Source organism: Conger conger, chromosome 18, assembly GCF_963514075.1.
Source record: "Conger conger chromosome 18, fConCon1.1, whole genome shotgun sequence".
NCBI classification, from domain to species: Eukaryota; Metazoa; Chordata; class Actinopteri; order Anguilliformes; family Congridae; genus Conger; species Conger conger.
The window spans coordinates 9,090,267-9,116,585 of record NC_083777.1 but is presented as its reverse complement, the minus strand read 5'-3'; the positions used below and the strand labels follow the sequence as shown (position 1 = coordinate 9,116,585).

The 26,319-nt window shown below is 47.0% G+C and overlaps 2 protein-coding genes across 3 annotated transcripts in view; one reads left to right on the top strand and one right to left on the bottom strand.

Annotated features, from left to right (window-relative positions):
* Positions 1-24,259, top strand: fancl (FA complementation group L). Of its 2 annotated transcripts, XM_061228588.1 has the most exons (14): positions 3-331; positions 421-479; positions 2,003-2,063; positions 2,831-2,887; positions 3,586-3,683; positions 8,406-8,502; positions 11,188-11,256; positions 19,599-19,749; positions 20,514-20,597; positions 21,333-21,378; positions 21,603-21,684; positions 22,400-22,516; positions 23,665-23,736; positions 23,853-24,259. In XM_061228588.1, exons 1-14 carry the CDS (start codon positions 239-241, stop codon positions 23,886-23,888), a joined length of 1,122 nt encoding a protein of 373 aa, XP_061084572.1. In that variant the 5' UTR covers positions 3-238; the 3' UTR covers positions 23,889-24,259. The 2 variants fall into 2 exon arrangements, with proteins under 2 accessions (XP_061084573.1, XP_061084572.1); XM_061228589.1 differs by lacking the exons at positions 23,665-23,736; positions 23,853-24,259 and having other exon boundaries at positions 1-331; positions 21,603-21,799.
* LOC133118514 (serine/threonine-protein kinase VRK1-like) overlaps positions 23,819-26,319 on the bottom strand; it is a 20,803-nt gene continuing 18,302 nt past the window's right edge. Inside the window, exons 12-13 of the mRNA XM_061228587.1 lie at positions 24,412-24,813; positions 23,819-24,166 (exon numbers count right to left, since the gene is read on the bottom strand). Coding sequence (XP_061084571.1) covers positions 23,897-24,166; positions 24,412-24,813 — 672 coding nt within the window. The 3' untranslated portion in view covers positions 23,819-23,896. The remainder of the gene's footprint in view (positions 24,167-24,411; positions 24,814-26,319) is intronic.

The following is a 26,319-nucleotide window of genomic DNA, read 5'->3' as shown; positions in this document are numbered from 1 at the left end:
CTCCAGTGTTTATATCTCGTTGGCGAAACATGTCAAAAAAGTTTAGCTAGCAATAGCATGCTAAAACAGCCAGTTCGCACTACGCAGTCACTCGAATTTCTGAAATAATGTGTTAGCTAGATACTTTGAAAAGGTATGCATATAGTTATCCATAAAGGTGAAGTATACCTATAGCTACATCAGATTAAATTCTCCGAACTGGCTGGTGGGGCTTCCTTGCTCACGTTTGCCTGGGAGAATGGCAGAAAGTTCTTTATTGCTGCAAGATAATCCGTTGCTTTTGCCTCTCAATAAAGAGAAGACTATTTATGATGGTTTCATTACTGTTCAGGTGGGTTAACTTATTTGATAACAAATCCTAGCAATTCTCATAGTTGGCGTTATTCGTATACGATGGTTAAGTAACTTTTTTTTTTTTAGGAGAAAGACTTCAGAATAAGAATACTGCTTCCATCAGACCGCCAGCTAAAGAATTCAAAGTAAGTCATTTTTGTAGTGATAGCTAGTTCTAAACTTTTAACGGGATGGTAACGCTACTGTGTATACACACAAAACGTAAACGTTTCTGGCTTGTCTTGCATAATCACAAGAGACTGCAATATGCACCTTCATGGAAGATATTCTGATTTCCAATGTTAGCCCTGTCAGTACGTCGTTTTAATGTCATTAAGTGCCACATTTTGGCAGCGTTATGCTGGATCACATACGGATAAGAGTATGCGGCTGCATATCCGCCGCTGTCGGCAATTCTGAGCTTGCATGTCAAGGTGGTCTTGGTGATGACCCATTCTCTGAATGGCGCTTTGACTTTGTACCAACTCAGGGGAGTGGGACACGGGATTCAGACTTGACATGGCCCGCACACTCACCCCTTTTCTTTTGATTCACATATGGATGTATGTAATTATTGTGAATTTCGTTCTTCTGCTGAAGTGGCATAAAGAATGCGCATTGAATGTGCAGTAACAGTAACAGTAGCAGCAGAAGTTAACCGGCTGTATATGTTGTTGCATAGTTTTTTTTTTTTTTTGCCAGTTTATTTGTGTTCCTCACTACTGGTAGGGCATCACAGACCTGCATGTCCCAGGAGATATTCGAATCTTAAACAGTGCAGGGGTCCTGATGTCTTGTTCTTTTGAAGACTTAGCTACTATAAGCCCTTCATACAACTCATTCTCATGTTTGTTGTTAGGGCTTAGTCACTTCAGTACATAATGTATAGTCATATAAAGATGTGTATGAACCAATTGCATTAAAAGAGAGTAGTGGTTGATTTTATATGAGAAAAGGGTGCCAAGCCTACTACGGATATAAGATTGGACACTGTTGTCCAGCAAATATTTATATTATAAGTACTAAATTACATCTTGTGACAAGAAAAAGTGTCGGTGAAAAGTACTATTCCTATATAGATCTAGGACAGTGGTCTCCAACCCTGGTCCCGGAGAGCTACTGGGTCTGCTGGTTTTTGTTTTCACCTTAAAACAGCACCCTGTTGAGACCCAGGTAACCAGATGAGGTGAGTTAACTGTGTATTCAACTGCTCGGATTAAGTGCAGAGTAACAATGAATACCAGGACCAGGGTTGTAGACCACTGATCTAGATAAAGCGTTTTCAGCTGCATCATGCTTTATTCAGTGCGCCGAAAATTGCACATTGTTCACATAGTCTAATAGTGAGATTAGGACATACAGTTGCGTAGCTATAAGATCACTTTTTTCTCATCGATTTTGGCGATACATAAGCACCTTTGGCGACTATTGATTGAGCGCAACGATTCTACCTTCACTCTGCTTGTATACACAAGCCATTAAAATAAAAATAAAAAATAATAATAATTTAGTAAGAAAAGTATAATTGTGTTTTTTTTTTTACGGAACTGTGAATTAATCTAGCATTTGAAAAGTTGCAACCCTGCTAATGGTAATGGTTGTATGTGCAGTCCCTTCAACACAAGTGTGTTTACTATCACTGCTGAAAATAATGCCATTCTCTTCTAAGGCTACAGTGCTGTTGGCGGTTGAAACGGCTGCTTTACGGATACCAGCATGTCATGAAAAAGGTAAAACTTTGTAAAGTGCATATAACACCCTCTGAATATTTTGCTGCCACATATGCCTTTATTGTATTTCTACAATACCTATGCAAAAACCATATTCATTTTCACTCTCAAAGTAATAATAAAACAATGTTTGTGTGTTTAAATGACCATTTGTTGTGCTACCTAATTTCCTCCATTCATCAGTCTGTCAATCCATTCATCCAGCTCCATAAGTCTTGGCACAATGTTTTTTTCTTGATTTCGCTCTAAGATTTGTATTCAGATGACAAAATATTTTTTTGTAATTATAAATATATATATGTACATTTTGCTTTCACCTTTTATACATAGTTCCCCATTTTCAGGTCATTATAATATTTGTGACCAATGGCATGGGTGTTTCTGATTAGGTTCCAAGATTTGTTCAAAAAATTGTGCTGCTATCCAAATACTTATGGACCGCACTGTATATACTGAGCACACAATCTTTACTTTATTCTATTTCTAACGCTTGTTAGTTGCAAATTATTTTCATTTATTTATTTTCTCGCTCTCTCTCGGAAAGATTTGCATTTCACCTAAGGCGATAAAGTTCATTATTTTGATGGACATAAAATATTATTAATTAAAGCTTGTGGCAGCTCCTATTAATCAAATGGCAGACAGTGGATATGATCTGGGGTGCCAGTGCAAGTTTGTTTTGAAGCAGTAGATGCACCACTCTGTTTTTACAAAAAAAAAACTATGCAAATTTCAATTGATTGATTCATTTTTTTTCTATTTCTTAGAGATTGCAACATTCAGCAGATCTTGTCAGTTTTATTTTGGAGCTTAAAACCGTTTTGGTAAGTTATTGGTTTAAAAAAATATTTTATCAGAAAGCACATCCCTCTTTTTGTATCCCCCCCTCCACTTCATTCAGACAGGGGAACAGCAGGGAGGGATGCTGATGGATATGGAACCACAGTGTGTGTGGGTGGTAGGGGGGGATTCTGATTTCTGATTTCTGCATGGCATATTGAAATCCAATGCAGCAATCAATGCCACTGCTTGCATTAGGTAGCGGCTCCATGGCTCGATGTGTACATGTGGATGAAAACGCTTTGTGCTTGTGCATAAGACAAGAGGGCAGATAGCTACAGTACTGTAGACGCGTACATGCATGCATACACACGCATGCACACACACATACTAATGCACGTGTGTGTGTGTGTGTTTACATTTAAATGCAAAACTACTGGGACTTTTTTTTTGTTGTTGTTCTGGCTCTTTACTCCAACACATTGGGTTTGAACTGAAACGATGATTGTGAGCTTAAAGTGCAGCTGTAATTTGCTGAGTATGTGCATCCATATCAGGAATGGTGTCCGTTGTTGTGCTGTGTGTGTGCGTGTGTGTTGAAGCACCGCTCGCACGTTCCATATCGTGTCCGGTGCAGTATTGCAGTAAAGAGCCAGAAGATGTACAGGTTGCTAATGCAGTCCTAAATGCAGCCGCGGTGTGTTGTTGACGCCGAGCTGAAGGAAGCTGTGTTTCTCTACAGGAAGTGGCGGTGAAGCGCAGAGGGGCGTGTCCAGCAGCCCCTCCCCCTCAGTACTACTGCCGGCTCATTGGCGAGATCGGGAGCCTGGGCTGGGATAAGTACGTCCCCTCCTCTGTGCAGCTGTGCGCTTTCTGTGTTTTACTTTTCTGCCATACCTGTTCTGGATCCGCCTCAACTTCCTGTTTGTCCAGTGTGAGATCACCAGAACTTCCTGTTTGTCCACTGTGAGATCACCAGAACTTCCTGTTTGTCCGCTGTGAGATCACCAGAACTTCCTGTTTGTCCACTGTGAGATCACCAGAACTTCCTGTTTGTCCAGTGTGAGATCACCAGAACTTCCTGTTTGTCCAATGTGACATCACCAGTTACATCAGCATATGTTTTTTGCCATTTAGCAGATGCTCTTACCCAGAGTTGACTTACTCGGCTCATGTTATTCAAGTATAATCAGTTTATCCAGCTGGATATTTATTGAAGCAGTTAAAGTTAAGTACTCTGCTCGAGGGCACAACTGTAGTGCCCCACCTGGGTGTCAAACCTCCTGTTTAGTCCAGGAGCTGCAAGCCCACTGGTGGATGACCTGGGTCAGTAAAGGCTTGTTAGCTCCCCTGCTAGTAAAGAAGTGAAGAAGGAAAGTCTGATTTTGAGTTTGATTAATTTGATTTGTATCATCTATATTAACCCCTTCCTTGAACATACTGGTGAATTGCATGTTCTCTTTGATTCGGGTCATGCAGTTGACTTGGCTAGGCAAGAACATTCTCCTTTTTCTACCCTTATTGTCCTGCTGCATGTGGAAATGGTGTGGAATTAATTGAGGTATTCGGTTGATATAAAGAGGGAAATGTGGCAGCTCATGACCACAAGCCTGCCACCGCATCTGTGAAACATGATGGCGGTGGTGTTCTGGCTTGGGCATGTGTGGATGCCACTGTTGTCTTCATTGTTGACGTGACTGCAGACTGCAGCAGCAGCAGCAGCAGGATGAATTCTTAAGTGTACAGAAACGTCTTATCTGCTCATATCTCTAAAAGTATCTCATTTGTATAAAAGTGACTTCATTTGCATAAAATGTAGCTTTTGGAGCTGTTCCAAATTAAAATTTCAAACGGTTCGAAATCCTCTATGTTCACAGGTGAATTTTGTAGTCCCGCTGAGAAACAGATTTTTATTTTATTTAATTTATTTGAGACCTGTGAACAGTTTAAATGCCTTTGCAATGCGACACTAAGGACAGGATCAATGGCACCTCTTTAATTTAATGAGCGCGTACCTGAAGTAGGGAAAAAACGAAAAAACAAGCATGGTAAAAACTCTGCTGCATATTCCTCTGGTGAAGTAAACAAGATGACATCAATGAGCCACGAGTTCAAGACGCATATAAACACACCGCTGGAATCTGAGGCGAACAGAGGGTTTTAAAAACCCTTGTAAATATTGCAATCTGTGATTTGGGAGATGCTGAAACCGCTAAGAATTGAAAGCATTAAATTAAGTTTTGAATTATTTCCATACCATTCTGAATGGGGTTCCCTTTGGTAGGGTCAGAATAGAGACAGTTTATCAATTAGAAACATTTTATCACGGTAAGCTGGAGTGAGAGTGTATTTTTCAGGTTTTCTGCCACACCCATGTAACAGACTGACGAGGGACGGATGTTGCATTTATGGGTTTTTTCATGGTTTGATCGATAAACATCAGATCACTAATGGCTGTATCATTACCTTCTGATTATCCAATGCCCAACCACAAAGGGCTTTATCTCATGACCCTTTGTATTTTGCAATGCGGTAGATATGCTGGGAAATGGTGCAGAAACTTCGGACCTACTGTTAACTTCCTTTATTTTTTGGGGAAGTGCTTCTTGTTTTATCGAAAGGAAGAAGAAAAAAGCAGTCAGAACGGGTGCATACTTGTGTTAGAAAACACATTTTGAGTATTGTATAAATCTGTTATACTGTAGATTGTCCAATATCTAAAACCAGATGCTGACCAGTGCGAACATCTCAGAACTTTGACCAGTTGACAGAGTAGGCGGTTATTTCTGTAAGTTGTAACCGTGATTCAATGATGACTGTGGATAGAGTTTTTTGGGACTTCACATCAGTAGCTGCTCTGATGGACAGATCTTTCTTCTCCAAGCCTAGTGGCCTTGTCTTCCTGGTGAGTGGTGGTTTGTGACCTTCTGGAAACGAGATGCAGACCCTCAGCCTTTTTATTCACTTATAGGCATGAAGTGGGAGGATCCTTAGCTAATGGCTTATCTTCAGTAATTATTTCCCGCACTGTTCTTGTGTATATACACGCCCACCACTGCAAGCCATTACAGGTAATCGCTCTGTCACTTTACCATACCCTTTGCCATCTCTGTTTCTTATTGACCACCAGAGCTCACCACTGCTCTGATTGCTGCTGAGCTTGAAAACGGTATCCATGAGGGAGAGAGAGGGGGAGAGAGAGAGAGAGAGAGAGAGAGGGAGAGAGGGAGAGAGGGAGAGGGAGGGAGAGGGAGGGAGAGGGAGAGAGAGAGAGATGCCCTTTGTGGTGATTCGGGTTGAAGAATATACACAACGCTGACAGTGTACCGAAATGAGTGACAGCAAGGTTATTGTGCGCTTGTCATTAATTAAATTAATATTTAATTGACTAACAGGTTTATTAATTGTGCCACAGTTTTGTGTCAAAGTCGCAGTCGTTTTCAGTCGCGTGGCGTAGCTCACTGCTTTCGCCGGATTGATAATTTTTCCCTTTCCCTCTTAATGGCCCCGAGATGAAATTATGACATTAGCAAATGCAAATTGATCTAATTAGAAAGCTACCTCTCCAGTTTAATGGGAGAATGTTGAAGTTATGGGGAAACAAGGTGAACATTTTAATACTGAATTGCGGTCAGAAGCATTGCAGCGGGCCTATTGGTAAATGCACTCGAGATTAATTTAGCTCCTTAATTGGCATCGGTGTTAATAGCCTTGAGTCTGATATAGTTGGGCACATCTGATTGGTCACGGTAAGTGAACTTGCTGCGAAACCTGGTCATTTTAATCAGCTTCGGCTGCCTTGGAAAAATGCACGGCCAGCGTTAATTACTGTGCAGACCGGGGGTCATTTTATTATTCCATTCTCTGGGATATTTTAAGACCATCCGTAATCAAACGGTGCGGGTCGTCTGCCGTGGTCGGAACCAGTCTTGTGCTGAACACTTCCTCCTGCTTCTGTTTGAGGCCAGTGCCAGATTTCTGAGCTTCTGGAAAACCATTCTGCAAAAGGAGGCTTTTACTTTTTGATTTTAATAATGTGTATTGCTCAGACTAAAACTGATGTTCTCTACTCGAACGTTACTCTGGATAAGAGGATCTGCTCAATGTTGGTGGTGTAGTGCAATCGGTGCATGTTTTACCGATAAACAGGGATTATACATGTTTTTGTGATGGTGGCTTGCAAGACCAAATTTTACATTTGAAGTATGTGTCCTTATACAACCTTTCTGTCAAGCTTATGAGAGGAGAGTGTTTGAATCAGAAGACTGACTGCCTTCACTGCTTTGAGCGGTGAGGTGCAGTCTGAAGTCTCAATGATGGAACCACTTAATTCATTTCATTTCTGCCAGCTCCTCTCTTCTTTTTTTTTTTTTTCTCACCCTTAACTATTAAATGAATCAACAATTCCACAATCACCTTATAAGTTTAGAACAAGCGATACGTTGCAAACATGTAATTGCGGCTCTTTAAGTGCCAGACTGCGAATTGTAGCTGAGGAAGTAACCTGGTCCGCTCAGTGCGAGATTTAACAAGTTGGGAAGAAGAGAGAAAAACTGTGCAGAAGCCAGTTACAATGAGTATGAGAGAGAGGGAGCACGTATCTGTTGTTCGAGAGAGAGAGAGAGAGAGAGAGAGAGAGAAGAGAGAGAGAGAGAGAGAGAGAGAGAGAGAGAGAGAGAGAGAGAGAGAGAGAGAGAGAGAGAGAGAGAGAGAGAGAGAGAGAGAGAGAGAGAGAGAGAGAGAGAAGCGTGGAGATGGATCAAAAGCTCCACTGACAGGAAGGTTTATGTGTCTGTAAGTGAATGGTGACAGTGAGCGTCTGAGTGTCCTGGGGCTGATGGGAATGGTCAGCACTGACCGCGGTCTGTCCCCCATCCCGCACCCTAAATAAGCCCCTCCCCCCCCTTCAAGAAACACGCTACAGCGCCATTAACGCTCCCCAAAAGAACTGGCCCGTTCTCCCCTCTGTCCCCAGCCCCTCACCCTGGCGGTGCCTCATCTCCCCCTCTGTCCCCAGCCCTCACCCTGGCTGTGCCTCATCTCCCCCTCTGTCCCCAGCCCCTCACCCTGGCGGTGCCTCATCTCCCCCTCTGTCCCCAGCCCCTCACCCTGGCGGTGCCTCATCTCCCCCTCTGTCCCCAGCCCCTCACCCTGGTGGTGCCTCATCTCCCCCTCTGTCCCCAGCCCCTCACCCTGGCTGTGCCTCATCTCCCCCTCTGTCCCCAGCCCCTCACCCTGGCGGTGCCTCATCTCCCCCTCTGTCCCCAGCCCCTCACCCTGGCTGTGCCTCATCTCCCCCTCTGTCCCCAGCCCCTCACCCTGGCGGTGCCTCATCTCCCCCTCTGTCCCCAGCCCCTCACCCTGGCTGTGCCTCATCTCCCCCTCTGTCCCCAGCCCCTCACCCTGGCGGTGCCTCATCTCCCCCTCTGTCCCCAGCCCCTCACCCTGGCTGTGCCTCATCTCCCCCTCTGTCCCCAGCCCCTCACCCTGGCGGTGCCTCATCTCCCCCTCTGTCCCCAGCCCCTCACCCTGGCGGTGCCTCATCTCCCCCTCTGTCCCCAGGCTGCTCTTCCTGGATGGCGAGCTGCGCTCTCTGAAGCTGCAGGCCCACGACTCCTCCGGACGCCAGCACGTCCTCGCGCTCAAGCTGAAGGCCAAGGTGAGGGAGTCCGGCCTGACCCCAAGTGCTCCAGCAGCGTGCTGACCACAAAACTAGACCCTTTAACAACTTTAACCTCAAAACTAGACCCTTTAACAACTTTAACCACAAAACTAGACCCTTTAACAACTTTAACCACAAAACTAGACCCTTTAACAACTTTAACCTCAAAACTAGACCCTTTAACAACTTTAACCTCAAAACTAGCCCCTTTAACAACTTTAACCACAAAACTAGACCCTTTAACAGCTTTAACCACAAAACTAGACCCTTTAACAACTTTAACCACAAAACTAGACCCTTTAACAACTTTAACCACAAAACTAGACCCTTTAACAACTTTAACCTCAAAACTAGCCCCTTTAACAACTTTAACCACAAAACTAGACCCTTTAACAACTTTAACCTCAAAACTACACCCTTTAACAACTTTAACCACAAAACTACACCCTTTAACAACTTTAACCACAAAACTACACCCTTTAACAACTTTAACCACAAAACTACACCCTTTAACAACTTTAACCTCAAAACTAGCCCCTTTAACAACTTTAACCACAAAACTAGACCCTTTAACAGCTTTAACCACAAAACTAGACCCTTTAACAACTTTAACCACAAAACTAGACCCTTTAACAACTTTAACCACAAAACTAGACCCTTTAACAACTTTAACCTCAAAACTAGCCCCTTTAACAACTTTAACCACAAAACTAGACCCTTTAACAACTTTAACCTCAAAACTACACCCTTTAACAACTTTAACCACAAAACTACACCCTTTAACAACTTTAACCACAAAACTACACCCTTTAACAACTTTAACCACAAAACTACACCCTTTAACAACTTTAACCACAAAACTACACCCTTTAACAACTTTAACCACAATACTAGACCCTTTAACAACTTTAACCACAAAACTAGACCCTTTAACAACTTTAACCTCAAAACTAGACCCTTTAACAACCTTAACCACAAAACTAGACCCTTTAACAACCTTAACCTCAAAACTAGACCCTTTAACAACTTTAACCACAAAACTACACCCTTTAACAACTTTAAACGCTTATTATTTTTCTTATTATTATTGTTACTGTATTGTTTTTTTCTTGTACTTTTTATTACATATGACACGTGTGACGTATTCGTCCTGTGTCTGTGACTCCTGCCTGTTATTAGTTTGCCTGTCTGAAAGTGTGAGCGATGGCAGACCTTCTTGCACTGTAATTATTTGCACCGAACTGATGTTTCCTGCAGCATTTGGGACAGGGGGGAAAAGCAGGGCTTGATGATTGGAATATTTAATCATCGAGCCATACAGTATGCGAAATGAATCTGAAAGGTGTCCCATAATGTCCGGAAACACGAATGAACACGGGAGCGTCTCTTTCGCTCCAGGAGTCGATGACATTTTAGCGGTGCGGATCCATCTCCCCAGCTCAGAGAGAACCGCAGAGAACCTGGTGCTGGTTACTGGGGGCCCCGGTCGCCCTGTGGCGGCTGAGAGAGGGGTGTTGGCGGGGTGCGTTCAGAGCAGCGGCGTGCCTCTCGGTCCTGTCCTGATGCCGTTCAGCAGGGCGTGAGGACCCCCCTGCGCCCACCTGTCCGCCGCAGGGTAAAAATAGCCCCCCGTCCCCCGCCCGCACATCTGCTCGCCTCCCCAGCTAGGTCACCGCACACGCCGTCTCAGACACGGGCCGGAGCGAGGTGTGTGTGTGTGTGTGTGTGTGTGTGTGTGTGTGAGTGTGAGTGTGAGTGTGAGTGTGAGTGTGAGTGTGTGAGTGTGTGAGTGTGTGAGTGTGAGTGTGAGTGTGAGTGTGAGTGTGTGAGTGTGAGTGTGAGTGTGAGTGTGAGTGTGAGTGTGAGTGTGAGTGTGAGTGTGAGTGTGAGTGTGAGTGTGAGTGTGAGTGATTGAGTGTGTGCACGCTGAGGTATGAAGTAACGGCTAGTGCTGCCGAAGGAGTAAAGTGATTATTAGTATTAGGGGTCCAAGCAAGGAAGCTGCTGGAAACACTATTAGGATTGTTCTTATGAGTATTATTGTTTTTGTTATTTTTCTGCCCTAAAAGTGTCTGGCTGTCACAGACTGAAAGGCATACAGCTACCAAATTTGAATTTGGTGGAGAGCTTGGAAGTGTCACTCACTACTCACCATTGGTCAGGGAACCGCAGAGAAAGAGACTAAATAAGGGGGGAAAAAATGTACTGTGTCCAGTAAACACAGCAATTCCAAGCTCTTTCTTCTTTTTTTTTTGTTTCTTAAGATTACAACGGGCAATGACCCGTCATTGCATGTACTACTTTGTGTCGGAACTTGGCTCCATATTAATTTGTCATACAGTATGCAAAAAAAGAAGAAATGCATTAAAATGAATAGGATATATCTGTTGAAGAGAATGAAGCAAATGTATATTTTGAAATGCATGTGCTGATCGCAGTTATGCTTTTTGTTGGTAAGCCGTCTAAGCGCAATGCCTGTGTTGCCCAGTTTGAAAGTTTGCCCTGCACTTGCCAATTATTTAATTAAAATTTTTAAAATGTAATCTTTCTGTATATATAATTATTATAGGACAATTAGCAAAAGAGCATTGGTGTATTTGTTTTATGTTTAATTCTTGGTTGGTTTCCGTGTCATTATCACGGTCAGGGGAGATTTACTGTGATCCCCTGCCCTGTTTCCAGCACCCAGCAGAGGCCCCGGAATGTTCCGCAGACCTGCCTCTCCCCCTGAACATCACCTGGACGCCGCAGGTACGCCCGCTCCGCTCCTCACCGCCCACACACACACACACACACACACACACACACACGCACACACACACACACGCCCGGGCCCCCCGCTGAGTGATCGATGGAGCGCGTCCTCCCCCCCAGCTCCGCTCCTACGGGCTGCGATTACCGCCCTGACCTCCCCGCCCCGCCCCGCCTTTACCGCTAAAGAGCGCCCGCCGCAGGGCCCGGCCCGTTAGCGCCCGGAGGACGCCGCCATCTGCGGAGCCGAGCGCGCCAACCGCAACCGACAAAATAATACAAAACAAAGAGGGAGAGACACAAACTAAGTGGAGCTGTTAGAATGCTTCGGTTAGCTATCGGACCGCAGGTGCCGGCGGGCCAGCTTGTGAGGTGGCCATAGCCGCACACCGCTATCGACTTTACACCCACCGCGGATGGCGAGAAGCTGAGGCTCGGCTCGGTCCAGTACACGTGTGAAAAATGCCTGAGATCTGGGAACAATCAGAAGTGACTGATAATGCATTACCTAACGCGGAGTTGGCTGCCTCGCTCGGCATTGTAACCCAGGAACACGTCCAATAGAAGGGTGGGCGTTTCGCGGCGCTCGCCCGCTCCAGAGCGAACGTTATTCTTTCTTTTTTTAAAAATGTTTCCTTTTTTTTTGGACTCGGACTGGAGATTGAAGTTACGGGCTCTGAACCGACACGCCGGTCCCGCTCCGGCCCGAGGAGCCGAGTGGGAAGTTGTCGGCGCTCCCGCGTCGCGGGTGAGGGGCGCGCGGACAGAGAGTGCGGCTCAGAGCAGCGTTGCCGTCTGGTGGCTGTCGTCCTGCTGGGCCGCTTCGTCTTGATGTATTTTCCCTGTGCCGGGCTGGGAAGGCCCCTTCCCCCCCTGCCATCCTGACATCTTCATTTGAATGAGTAATTATTAGCCGTGCCGTCGCCAGGCCAAGAGTGTGTCCTTTGCGTGGGTGGGCTGGGGCGAGGCTGCGTGCTGGTGTGTGTGACTGGGTGTGTGTGCGTCTGTGTTTGTCTGGCTGTTTGTATGCGTTTGTGTGTGTGTGCGTGCGTGCGTGTGCGTGTGTGTGTTTATGAGCGAGTGTGTATGTGTCTCTGTGTGTGAATGTGTGTGTGTGTGAGTGTGTGTGTGTGTGTGTGTCTGTGAGTGTGTGTGTTTGTGTGTATGTGTGTATGTGTGTGTATGAGTGAGTGAGTGTGTGTGTATGAGTGAGTGTGTGTGAGTGAGTGAGTGAGTGAGTGTGTGTGAGTGAGTGTGTGTGAGTGAGTGTGTGTGAGTGAGTGAGTGAGTGAGTGAGTGAGTGAGTGAGTGAGTGAGTGAGTGAGTGAGTGAGTGAGTGAGTGAGTGAGTGAGTGAGTGAGTGAGTGAGTGAGTGAGTGAGTGAGTGAGTGTATATATGTGAGCGTGTATGAGTGTGTGTGTGTGTGTGTGAGTGTGTGTGTGTGTGTGTGTGTGTGTATATATATGTGAGCGTGTATGAGTGTGTGTGTGTGTGTGAGTGTGTGTGTGTGTATGAGTGTGTGTGTGAGTGTGTGTGTGTGTGTGTGTATATGTGAGCGTGTATGAGTGAGTGTGTGTGTGAGTGTGTATGAGTGAGTGTGTATGAGTGAGTGTGTGTGTGTGAGTGTGTATGAGTGAGTGTGTGTGTGTGTGTGTGAGTGTGAGTGTGTGTGTGTGTGTGTGTGTGTGTGAGTGTGTGTGTATATGTGAGCGTGTATGAGTGAGTGTGTGTGTGTGTGTGTGTGTGAGTGTGTGTGTATATGTGAGCGTGTATGAGTGAGTGTGTGTGTGTGTGTGTGTGTGAGTGTGTGTGTATATGTGAGCGTGTATGAGTGAGTGTGTGTGTGTGTGTGTGTGTGTGAGTGTGTGTGTATATGTGAGCGTGTATGAGTGAGTGTGTGTGTGTGTGTGTGTGTGAGTGTGTGTGTATATGTGAGCGTGTATGAGTGAGTGTGTGTGTGTGTGTGTGTGTGAGTGTGTGTGTATATGTGAGCGTGTATGAGTGAGTGAGTGTGTGTGTGTGTGTGTGAGTGTGTGTGTATATGTGAGCATGTATGAGTGAGTGAGTGTGTGTGTGTGTGTGTGAGTGTGTGTGTATATGTGAGCGTGTATGAGTGAGTGTGTGTGTGTGTATATGAGTGTGTGTGTATATGAGTGAGTGTGTGCGGTTGGGCGCGGGTGGTTCTGGGCCCGGGCCGCTCCAGTGCAGGTGTCTCTCAGCAGGAGCAGGCTCTGCTCGCAGCCAGGAGAGAGGGGCTGTAAGGAGACAGAGCCTCGGGCAGAAGCCCCCTCTCTGACTCGCGTCCAAACTGACAAAACCTGTCTCTCACCAGCAGGTATAATTGCGCAATCATTTGTGAGTTTTTAGCCTGCAGTAATTCCCTCGGCGTCGCTGCATTTGCCATCGTGTCACGAGCCGACCCAATGAAACCTGCTCTAATTGTGTTGCGAATCCCTGCGTTTTATGTTTTATGATTTGTTTAAAAATGTATCGCTCTGTTCATAAGACCGTTACAGTGTGCACTGAGTTATCTGGTCCTTTGTGCGACCCAGAGTTAACACAGTAAACGGGGGGCTGCTCAGTTTCTCCAAAGACTGTTATTACGGTGCATATTCAGGCGTTTTTTTTTAGGTTTTTTTGTCCCAAGCTGATTAGTCTTCCGAGCCTCACACCCTCCAGAAGTTTCCGTGTTATCAATGGGCGAGTACACGCATTTCTGATGACCACCCCTCCTCTCTCTCTCTCTCACACACACACACACACACACACACACACACACACACACATACACACACACACCACACGCGCACGGACTCCCCTGTTTTGTTTATAATCGCTCATTTTCTTGATAACCGTAATAGCAATCCCTGAAGCCCGGAGGAGAAAGAGACCTAATTGGAATACTTGAGGGAAGACGAGGAGACACTCAGACTGATATCTACATCAGAAACGCACACATTATACAACTCATTCCGGGGGCTTATTTCACCACCATTTCAATTACAAGGACGTTTCCACTTGCACTATATATTTATATCAGAAGAATAACTATAATCACGGGACTGGCATTAATTGGAAAGTAATTGCGCAGTCCTTGCACCTGCTCGATGCTAAATTGTGTGCACCGCAATGTCATGCTGACCCATAATTTTTGGTTCATTTTTCCTGTCCCTCCTCTGTCAGTACCCCCCCCCCCCCCCCCCCCCATCCCCTCACCCCCCACACACACAAACGCACATTTCTTGGGTGCCCACCTCATTTTCAAATCCGTGCAGAGAAGCAGGCGAAGCTAACACCTTCCACCTACACCCAGACGGAGCCAAGCTGCGCGCTTCTCCTGGCGGATAACACCACCTCCTGACCCCACCCGTCCTCCCCCGTCTCTCCCTGGGGCCTTCCGTCCTCCCCCTCTTCCGCCTTCTCCCTCCGCTGCTACTGCACCCCCCCACCCCCCCACCCCCCCTGAGCATCATCGCCATGGCGATCTCAGCAAGGGGCTTTGGCAGTCACTAACTGCAGACATAAAACCAGAATTCCCCATGAACTATAACTCCTGCCTTTTCTATTAAACTAATGTGACTAAAGTCATATTTTCGCATCTGTTCGACCCGTAATATATTCATATATGTGTGCGTAATTTTACTTGACACTATGTGATAACAAAGTTATAGTAAAGTAGTTTTTACTCCAGGAAATTGAAAGGTGTGGTGCAGTGGATGGCAATAACGCAGTAGTAGCTAGTGGTTATGTCCCTTCCATGTGGACGATAACAGCAGACATGCCAATGCATGACGGGTGGATACGATACTATTGTCTGTCAGACACGTCAGTCTGATGTACGTGTAGCCTTTGGGCCTACCTCAACTGTGTGTGTGTGTGTGTGTTGCTAACACACAAAGGGCAGATAGGTGGACTGTGGAGTTTTCTATACACGCACACACACACACACACACACACACAGCAAACCGTACTTGATGAGCAGAACAGGCCAGTCAGCCTGTCCGGGCTCCATGTTTCCCTCCCGTCTTCAGAGAGGAACTGACACTCCATCAGGCCCGGCGTTGGACCCACTGACGGTTTACTTTCCTGCTACGCGCTTTAGCGACTCTGCGGGATAAAACTTCCCCGTACGAGCGAGCAACTCGCCGTTAACTCATGTCCACCTCTGGCCCTTCGTTCGAACCGGCAGGTCCCAGCTCTTGAATTATCCGTTGTTGTCGACTTATCGCCTTTAAATGTAAAAAGCACAGTTAAGTCCCCCCCTCCCTCCCAGTCAGATTTTTCATACTTTAGAGAGGAATGTTTTTTTCCGTCTTTCCTCGCTCCCTCTCTGCGCCGTGCGCGGGACTCTGGGAGAGCGCTCTCCGGGGCTCGTCGCGGAGCAGCGCGGAGGTGTCGTAGCGCGCCCAGCAAGACCCCTCTCTGCGTCTCAGCGCGCCAGAACATCTCGGCCATTAATTATTTCCTTCTGCGCTTCGTTTGTTTCCTTGGCCAGACGGTGTTGCGCGCATTCCTGCTACCTTTTATTGGAATACGATCCGTCTACCATCTTTTTATTTCTTTTTTTTTTCCTTTAGGAAAAGTGGAAAACGCCGTCCTCAGAAGTCCTATATTAGCACGTAGGAAGCAGAGAGAAACGGTTCGATCGGAAAGGCCCTGCTGAAGCTTCAGTGATCCTCTTCATGAAAGCTAGTGGATTTTAAAGAAGGTTTTGATGGGTTTTGTCAACTGTCTTCATCTCGAGGGGAACTTGTGGACGATCAAGAACTATATGCCTGTATTATACCGTTTTATTAAGTATTTATTAGGTGACCACTTCATTTTATTTTTTTACTTGGTCTTCTGTTGCTGTTGCCCAATCACTTCGGTTCGACGTGTGTTCAGAGATGCTCTTCTGCATACCGCTGTAGTAACACGTGATTATTTGAGTTACTGTCACCTTCCTGTCAGCTTGAATCTGAATCCCTCTTCTGCCCTCTATCATTAACACTGGATGTTTCACACCATTCTCTGCAAACTCTAGAGACTGTTGTGTCTGGAAATCCCAGGAGATCAGAAGGTTCTGAAATACTCAAAGCACCCTGTCTGGCACCAACAAATATTACACGGTCAGTCACTTGGATCACATTTCTTCCCTATTCTGAGGTTTGGTCTGAATAACAACTGAACCTCTTCACGATGTCTGCCTAATTGGATATTTGCATTAACATGCTGGTGTGCAGGTCTACCAAATGTAGTCACTGTGTTTTTCAAGTACAACAATCTGCTTTTCAAGTACAGGACGTCTAATGTCCACATGAAGAGAATACAGATTCGCGAGCGGTCTAAAATTGTGTTATCATAACCGCGTGTCAGCTAATATTCTGGGATTTTATTAGGAAAAAAAAAAACTGCTTAATATTCCAGCCCTCAAGATGGAAGCTTCCCTCATCAGAAATCTTGCTAAATTGGCTGTATTATGTGTCCTGAGGTTTCACAATGGGGGGAAATTACACATGACGACGGCCATTAACATTTACACCTTCACTCGTGCTGGCTGTGGAAACTCTGAGACCACACCGGGGACCAGAGGCAGTGTTTAAAGCGTATGTTCACAAGATGGCTAATAGGTGCTTTAATGGACCAATTAGAATGTGAATGATATTAAGCCTTTGAATATGGGTCCTTTTTTTGTGTGCTTTATTCTGGACATGGTGTGGAAGCCCCTGGTGGCTCTGTGTGTGTGTGTGTGTGTGTGTGTGTGTGTGTGTGTGTGTGTGTGTGTGTGTGTGTGTGTGTGTGTGTGTGTGTGTGTGTGTGTGTGTGTGTGTGTGTGTGTGTGTGTGTGTGTGTGTGTGTACGCCTGCGCGTGTGTGTGTGTGTGTGTACGCCTGCGCGTGTGTGTCTATGCGTGCGTGCGTGCCTGCGTGCGTGTCCTTGTATGTGCTGCTGATTGAAATGAGAAGCGGAGTCTGCTCTGTTTGACTAAACACAGATTGGAATCCTTTACCCTGTGGTGGCCCCTTTAGTGCAATGAATTTCCACTGCTCCTTGGAAACATAGTACTGGCTTTGGAAGTATCTCTGTGTGTGCACGTGTGAGTGATGTGCCCTGCATACTCTCCACAAATCTGTTAGCTGTATAATACAGGTATTTACTGAAAATTTACAGAATTAGCATTAATATCGGTGTGTTTTAGCTTTAGTTTAAGGCTCGTTACTCCTTAGCGTTTCTGTGCTGCGTGCTTGTGCCTGTGGTGCAGTTGAATTCCCTCACTCGCTGGTTTTGGTTTCCGCCCAGGGACTGCCACCAACGCACCACAGACCTTTACAGAGCGGCAGAGACAGTGTCATCCTGAACACGGCGTCGGTCAGCGGTCTCATTGGGCAGGAGGGCCGCGCGGTGCTGGTGACATCACGGCGGGCGGGGCCGGTGACATCACGGCGGGCGGGGCCCCGTTTGCTGCGGGCTTCCGGGCGTAGACGGGGCCTCTCCAGCGAAGCACGAGCGGAAGTAAAGCGGCGGGGCCCGGGGAAACGGTCCGCAGACCGAACCCTTCAGAAGCGTTTAGATTAGAGGCCCGCGCCCACAGCTGGACGGGCGCGCCCGGAGAGGGCCACCTGCTCTCCCGCTCGCCGACAGCAGGCAGGGAGGCCGCGCCAAGCTCCAGCAGCTGTCAATCAGCGGCCCTGATTTACGAGCTCGCCCCGAGAGCCGCGTTTAAGCCGCCAGGGCCGGGGCCGCAGCTGAACTTTGAAACGCCCGTGTGCGCGCGCGGCGGAGAATTAAAGGGCAGCGCGCGAACGCTAATTCCTGCCGCGCCGAGCTGGGCCCGGGCTGAGACTCTTGGGCCGGCGACTGCGAGATGATCTTTGCTTTGTCTGATTCGGGTTGGGCGTGCCGGGCTCGTTCCCGTAAGCCATTTCCAAAATGCCACCCCCTGTACATTTCGCGCACTTTTCAGTGTCAATGCGGAAGGCCCGTTTGAATGCTAAGGTCTGCTCAATTGCCTTTGTGTCATCTTCCGCCAGTCTCTGCTTTAGTTTTTCGAATTTAGTTTTTTTAAATAAAGCATTTTTCTATTGAGGCGTTAACCCCTCCACTGACCAGTCATTCTACAGCTTTTTAAATGGTGCTTCTTGACTCAGTTCTAGAGCAGAATGTCCGCCAGATATTGGGAAAATATCCCTGAAATTTTGTACAGTGAAACTAGAGAGCCATGGACAATCCGAAAATACAGCTGTCTGTCTTTTTAAATTTTACCTTTTTTTTTTTCTTTTCTTTTTTTTTCTTTTTTTTGTTTGCTCACTTCAGCAAGGAGTGCAACATCATTTGCAACTGAAATAAGGCGCCCGCCGCCCCAGACAGATGGGAATTATTCTCCGTTCAAGTTGAAATCAATCACCAGATGTTCCAAGTATAACTGATTATTGTGCTTTTGTCCAGTAAATGTAAATGACTACCCGGCTCTGCGATGGCAGGACACTGTCGCGGTGCAGCTGACTGAAGCGATTAAATCACAATTACACAAACGTCCTCCCTGGCAGAGCACCACGGGCCCTATGCGTGTCTGCAGCGCGCCGTAATGTTCGACAGTTGCGAGTGCTCAAATCTTCTGGCCGTGGGGGGGGGCGTTTGTTAATGGTTTTAACCGAACGGAATTGCCTCTTAAAAATGCGGGGAGGCTGGGCTTCCGACCGCCTTCATTTTACGGAAGATGGCAAGTCGTCGTTTCCATTTGCTCAAGTGTTTTGCCCGTTTATACGAAAATAAATACGGAATGTATGGCGGTTTGAGTTGGGCTGGGTTTCCACTGCTGGGTCTCGTGACGAAATTTCATTACGTCCCAGTTCGAACCCGGTGCCTGTGCAAGCAGCTTGTGCAGAAGGTATAGTGTGGACTACACGGGTATGACCTGAAAATGCTCATGCAGTAGATCTACAGTGTGGACTCTACACGGTGTAACTCTATATGACCTGAAAATGCTCGTGCAGTAGATCTACAGTGTGGACTCTACACGGTGTAACTCTATATGACCTGAAAATGCTCTTGTAGTAGGTCTACAGTGTGGACTCTACATGGTGTAACTCTATATGACCTGAAAATGCTCTTGCAGTATGTCTACAGTGTGGTCTCTTCACTGTGTAACTCTGTATGACCTGAAAATACTCTTGCAGTAGGTCTACAGTGTGGTCTCTTCACTGTGTAACTCCGTATGACCTCAGAAGGCTCATGCAGAAGGTCTACAGTGTGGGCTCTACACAGTGTAACTCTGTATGACCTGAAAAGGCTCGGTGTATCTCCGTATGACCTGGGAAGGCAGGGATTTCTCTGTTGAAAACGCCCGTTTGCTCCCCTGCAGAGCACCCTCCTGAACATCCACGCTCAGTTCCTGTCCGCCCTGGAGGCCCTGCAGGAGTTCTGGGCCATGCTGGACGAGATCGATGAGAGAACCTGGGTCCTGGAGCCGGAGGATCCGCCCAGAGCAGCCACCATGCGGAGAATCGCCATCGGTAACCCAGTCCGATAGGTCCCTCACCACATCATTTCCCTCAACAGGAGGACCATACCATTATTTGTTTGTTTTTGGGAATCTATTGCTGATTATGTACTGTGTTTAAAAAAACAAAACCAAAAAAACCCACAAATCAATTAATCAACTGTCAATTAAATAGGTTTGCACAGAAAATTACAAAAATTACACCTTGTGTATATGTGTAAGTGCATTTGAACCCCTATTGTTCTGTAGGAATTCCATTGCATTGTTTCACATATTAACAGGTGGATTTATCCATGAATAGTGCTAGGAGAGGTTCAATCCACTGCTAACTTCAAAACTTACTAACTTCAAACTCAAGTGTACCTGTTCTCCTAGATAACACTTTTCTTGATCAAGAATTTTCAGTGGAAGTTCAGATTTATTTGCATTTATTTGATTTATTTTGATTAACGGCTGTGACCTTTATTTTAATGCTTGTTTGCTTACGTTGTGTTACCAAGTCTAAAAGCTAAAGAGTAAGTTGGGGGCCAGTTCTAGATTGAAGGATTATCTAAAGCAGACTTGATGGAGGTTGGGCGGAGCTTCTTGCACCCAATAAAATGGTTCAAGCCCAATTTAAGAAATGTAATGGCATTATAAGGGAAGTCTTCATTGGGAAAGATGACAAAACTATAACCTGGAAAAAACATGAAAATCATATTTTCTACTTTGCAGAAATGTCTTATTGCACCAGCGTGCTGTTTGTATTCTAACCCATGTTCCTCCATGTTTCCACAGGGAACAACGTCTCAATAAAGTTGGAGATCGACAGCAGACACCCAAAGATGCTGCCTGAATGCTGCCTGCTTGGAGCAGAGCATAGTGAGTACTGTTTGGTTGGTGCATTTTTTAAATCTCGCTTCCTAAAAACAAATGCATTTATGTACAAAATGCAAATTTCTCACACGTACCTGGCTTATGAGATTTGAAGAGAGCACCAGGCAGCAGCAGGGGGGCTTAAGTTGCACTGATGGTTTCCTGAAATTCAAGGCCATGCTTGACTAGCAGAGGCACCCGCCATTTTGTGGGTTGCCTAGCAATGTCGGAGGCATCTCATACCATTGATATTAAATGTACACTTCGATAGCCAGACGACGGGGGGCACTGAACCTCTGTGAGCGGGTCATGTGGAATATTACTTCTTGCATATACTATTGATAAACAAACCAAAAAAAATGCTGCAATCCCATTCCTGCAAGATTGATCTCCTTCGATGGAGTGCAATCATTAATGGCGGACAGGAAATTCCACATGGCTTGTTTTCATTTTCCCTGTCATCAGAGGTGTTTCCACACACACACACACACACACACACACACACACACCACACCACACCACACACACTGATACACAAATGGAGGAGTACATGGAAATGGAGGTATTCCAGTATTACCGTGAGCTCATGACAAATGTCTTGTTTCTCAGAGGGCTGGTCAGAGTCACTCTGCCTTACCACCCAGTCGCCCTGTTTTTACATACAACATTTGTACATGTTTATATGTGTATCATTGAATACTGATAACTTTCCTGATGGATATTTTTCCCCCTGCTGTGTAGTCGTGACCCCCCTGAGGAGCAAACTTAACTCGAACATGCATTTATGGTAAACACATTTTCTGTGAGCTTCCCTAATGTAAATATTATTATAATATACATTTTCAATATTTTTATTTTCCATACATAATAACAATATTTTCATTCTGTTGTTTCCATAACCCTCAAATACTTCGTATAGTTTGCATCGTTGTCTTAGACCTATAATCACTACAGCTCGATTTGCATGCTTTTAATTGGCCCCTGTAACCGAGAAATCCCGTGTACTTTCAGGAACCCGGAATGCAGCGTGCTGCAGAACCTGAAGGATGTTTTGGAGATCGAATTCCCCTCTCCCGCCACCCACGCAAAATCTGTACGCAACGTCTTCGCTCCGTACGAGTCCGCTAACAAAACGTTTCGCAGAGCGGCCGGGCGTTTGGAATAAAGGGAGGCGCGCGCGAAGCCGGTTTGAGGAGTCGATGCCGGGTGTACGTTTCCTGTAATTGGGCTGTTCACAGAGACGAGCGTTAGCGTAGCAAAGGTGTCGGGAGTCCTGAGCACCGCCGGGCCCGTTTAATCGCCCATCCGCCGTTTGTCTCTCTCCGTTCGTTTTTCCGTTTTATTTTCCTTTCCCAGCCGGCGGGTTTAGAGGCCGCCGTGTTCGTCTGCGGCCTGTGCCGGTGATTAATGCCGCGCCGCCATTAACATTCAGAAGAGGGAAAAGTTTACTTGACCAGATGTTAAAATTTCACCTGCCATCTTTTAATGGATTGGGGAGGGGGGAGGGGGAAGGGGGGGGGGGGGTTGCAATTATCTTAAAAGCAGCGTGTGTGCGCGGTGAGTAGAGGAGGAAGCGTGGGGAGGGGATGGGGGGGTTGAGACGGCGGTTGAGTGGGGGTCAGGCGCGCACACCTGAGTCTCCGCTCTCCCCACACCTCCTCTGGCTCAGTCTGGTTTACGTGTGGCTGTGGGGGCCGGGGAAGTTTCGCGGGAAGTTCTGGCGAGGGGTTCTCAGCGTGCCTGAGCGCGTTTGAGTGAGCGCGTGCGCGAGGGCGTGTGTGAAGGTGACGTCGGCTCTCTCTCTGCAGAGTTTGAGCGCTGAGTGCGGGATCTGCTACTCCTACCGCCTGGACTCGGCTATCCCGGACCAGGTGTGCGGGGACCTGCGATGCGGACAGCCCTTTCACCAGGCCTGTCTGTACGAGGTGAGCGTGATAACACACACACACACACATGCACACACGCACTCACATACGCATTCACGCATTCACACACACACTCACACACACCCCAACACACTCATACTCACACACACACACACACACGCGCATTCACACAGTCACACTCACACACCCCAACACACTCGAACTCACACACACACACACACACACCCCAACACACTCACACTCACATTCACACACACTCACGCATTCACACACACACACACACAGTCACACACAAACACTCACACACAATCACATACAATCACTCACATTCACATTCACACACACAAACATTAACACACATTCACACAGTTCCTATTCCTAGTACATGTTTCTGGCACAACATTTCTGCCATATAAAGGGCTGTGACGGCCTATGTAATAATGCAGGAATGAAGAGAGACCAGTTGGGCCACAGTGGTACCTGTCAGCCTTAACAGGGTTATGTAAAAACGTGTAAAGGAAAAATGCACAACTGATACAGCAGCCAGCAGGAAGATGGCTGTGTGGGGCTCCAGGTCTCCTTATCAGATTGCTGTGTTTTCACTAGAGTTGAGTCCAAGACAGCCATACCCTCCCCCCGCCACCCAAAGCCTGTGGTTCTCGTGTTGTATTGTGGTGTGACATTTGAGTTATTATAAATAGTGAAGCGCTCCATCTGTTTATTGTTTAAACGGTGCAAGGCTTTACGTCGAATGCGAAAGCAGTGATCAAAACAGATGGACACACAAGCAGCCGAGTGCATGAGGCAGGCCATTGTTAGACCCGCTCGCCCGTCTGTTTCCCTCCCGAACAGACGGGCGACAGGGTGCCAGAGCCAAGCACACTCCACTGTTTACTGGTAAAATAGGAGCGTGTGGACTGTGTGTGTGTGTGTGTGTGTGTGTGTGTGTGTGTGTGTGGTGTGTGTGGTGTGTGTGGTGTGTGTGGTGTGTGTGTGTGTGTGTGTGTGTGTGTGTGTGTGGTGTGTGTGGTGTGTGTGGTGTGTGTGTGTGTGTGTGTGTGTGTGTGGACAGTGTGTGTGTGTGTGTGTGTGTGTGTTAGTGGGTGGACGGACGGAGACAGAGCTATCGGGGCCATTGTTGCCTTTAGTGTGTTGGCATGAACAACAGAGTTTCCTTCCACACACAGTGGCTGAGAGGCCTTTCGTCCAGCAGGCAGAGTTTTAACACCATCTTCGGCGAGTGCCCCTACTGCAGCAAGGTAGGATTTTAAAAAAACAAAGACTTTCTGCTCATAACAATGTGAATAACAATGCTTTATTTTATTTTAAAAATGTAGAAATAAAAAATAAAAAAATATTCCCCGACTGTTGACAGCCTGTGACAGTGAAGGTGACCCTGCAGAAGCCCTGACCCCCCGGTCATAGAAGCACCACCCTTTTGAACGAATGAGGCAGGAGGATGACCAGGATGGCGAGGAGGAGCAGGAAGAGGATGGCGAGGGGCCCGCCCCACTGCTGGAGCCTCCCGCGGGCGCCCTGCCTGCGGGCCGGCGTGTCCCTGAGGTAGTATCGGTGGCGAGGCACGCTCACGTCCTCTGGATCTTCCAGATCTTCGCTCGGCTCTTCTGAGCTGCTGTCCGCGTACGCCTGCACCTTTCTGACCACGCGTCTCGGCTGGGGCTTCTTCTTCTGAAACACAGAGGACACGTGTACTGTATACAGGCTGCTTTAAAATGCCCTCCATATGTTACATTAAAGAACTTATACAAATATCAAAATCCACTCACTTTGGTGGCGTGTTTTATTTGTCTGTTGACTTGCACAGCAAGTTTGGTTTGGATGTGAAACATTGATATCCCGTGTTTCACCTGGATATCACACTCACTTATCTCCTGTGGGAGCATCAAACCCAACGGTGGGTTTCGAACATTTACCTCCTCTGGTGGGCTCCGCCCGGGTTGTCTGGGTCTCCTCTGGTGAGCCGGTGCTCTGTACTGCAGCTCCTCTCCACTGGCTATCCCAGGATCCTCTTGGGGTGGAGATGCCCGTCTGGGTCTCCTCTGGTGAGCCGGTGCTCTGTACTGCAGCTCCTCTCCACTGGCTATCCCAGCATCCTCTTGGGGTGGAGATGCCTGTCTGGGTCTCCTCTGGTGAGCCGGTGCTCTGTACTGCAGCTCCTTTCCACTGGCTATCCCAGCATCCTCTTGGGGTGGAGATGGCTGTCTGGGCGCTGCCCTCGCCGCCGGTTTCGATTTGGCGAGGGAAGTACCTGTCCCAGCATCCTCTTGCGGCGGAGCCCGTGGCCTGGGCACTGCCGGTGTTGATCTGGCGGGTTTCTGTGAAGGAGGAAGGAGAGCACAGCTTCATGAGACGCTCCCAGAAATCAACCCCTGAGCCACGAGCAACATCTTCATTCACTGCATGTGTGCAGCCAATTCCCCACAGCCATGAAGAATTCACACCTTCCGTGAAGACTACAGCCAGACCCCAGTCCTGTCCTCTGGATGTACCTTTGTCTAAGCCGTTAAGCGCTTCAATCCATCTCTCCTAAACAAAATGGGGGCGTCTGTAAAAGATGGGGGTTTGGGGGGGACTACGGGTTTCTGGGGGACCAGGTACTATCCTGAAACTCTCGAGTTTATCTTTGGGTTTGCGGGGTGAATGGCGGTGTTGCAGCAACAGGGAACGGCCTTGCTCCACGCACTGAGGTCAGCAGTGCAGCAGAGAGGCCCGCTCATCCTCCCCCGACCCTGAACCCAGACGGGAGAAAAGCCTCTGATTAACGACGCCGTCGGCTCTCCCGGGGCGGCTACCCTCCAAACGAAATTTGGCCACAGATCACTTCTGGGGTCAGGTGAGGGGAAAGCAAACTTTGCGAAGTTTACGCTCCGTGAAAAACCGGCGCGCCTCACCCCCGTTGGACGTGCTCGTGAGTTCCAACCGCGAGCGTGACGTTGATGGTATTGTTTTAAGTTTTTATTATTATTTTATTTATTTATTTTTTCTTCTTCCCCTCTTTGACTCTTCTCACCCACTCTTCCCCGTAAGAGCGACAGTTTGACCGAGAGAAGTGTAACGTGACCACTGAGAAATGCGACTACAAAGAAGAGAAGAATGGAATATTAATGGCCTTGGTGTTGACACTGATCTTGGTGTTTTCTGTCTGGAAAAGGGCTACATGACGCAAGGTAGGAGGAACCGTTCTTCAGATCTGGACGTCTGTACCAGAGAATCTCTCTTTCCCCTCCATCAAGAGACGTGTAGAAAGTACAGAAGGTTTTCAGTTCTATATCCTATCCTATACATCTTCTATCCTATATCCTCGCTTCCCCCCCTCACATTTCTAAAGGGTGTATTCCTCCCATATGTGGTCCAATATGAGCAGAGCGTTAAACCTGTTCAAACTGCCACACTGGACGACCTGCAGGTACCTTTTCAGCGGCCTTGGTTTGGTTTCATTAGCGCAGTACGGCTAATCTACTGTACCGTTCAGCTTCCGTCCCTTTAACGTAAGAAGATGTGTAAAACATTTCAGTTTACCCTGAAATCTCTAACTTTTTTTTTGTGCTCGTAGAATTTCAAGGAGTGAACTGAAACTGAAGTAGCCAAGTTTCCGACATGATTTGAATCTTGTTCAAATCATCTGCCAAACGCTTATTTATATGCAGATATATTCAAACAATTGATACCGAAAAATCCCGAGTGGGTACCTGTAATGTAATTGTGAAGACTCAAACTTGTGTGAACTTGCGTTAGACGGGTAATGATAAATTTAACTTCACGTGCGTGCAGGTATGATTATGTGACGACGGGACATGTAAATCCAGTTAATTGGCCCTACT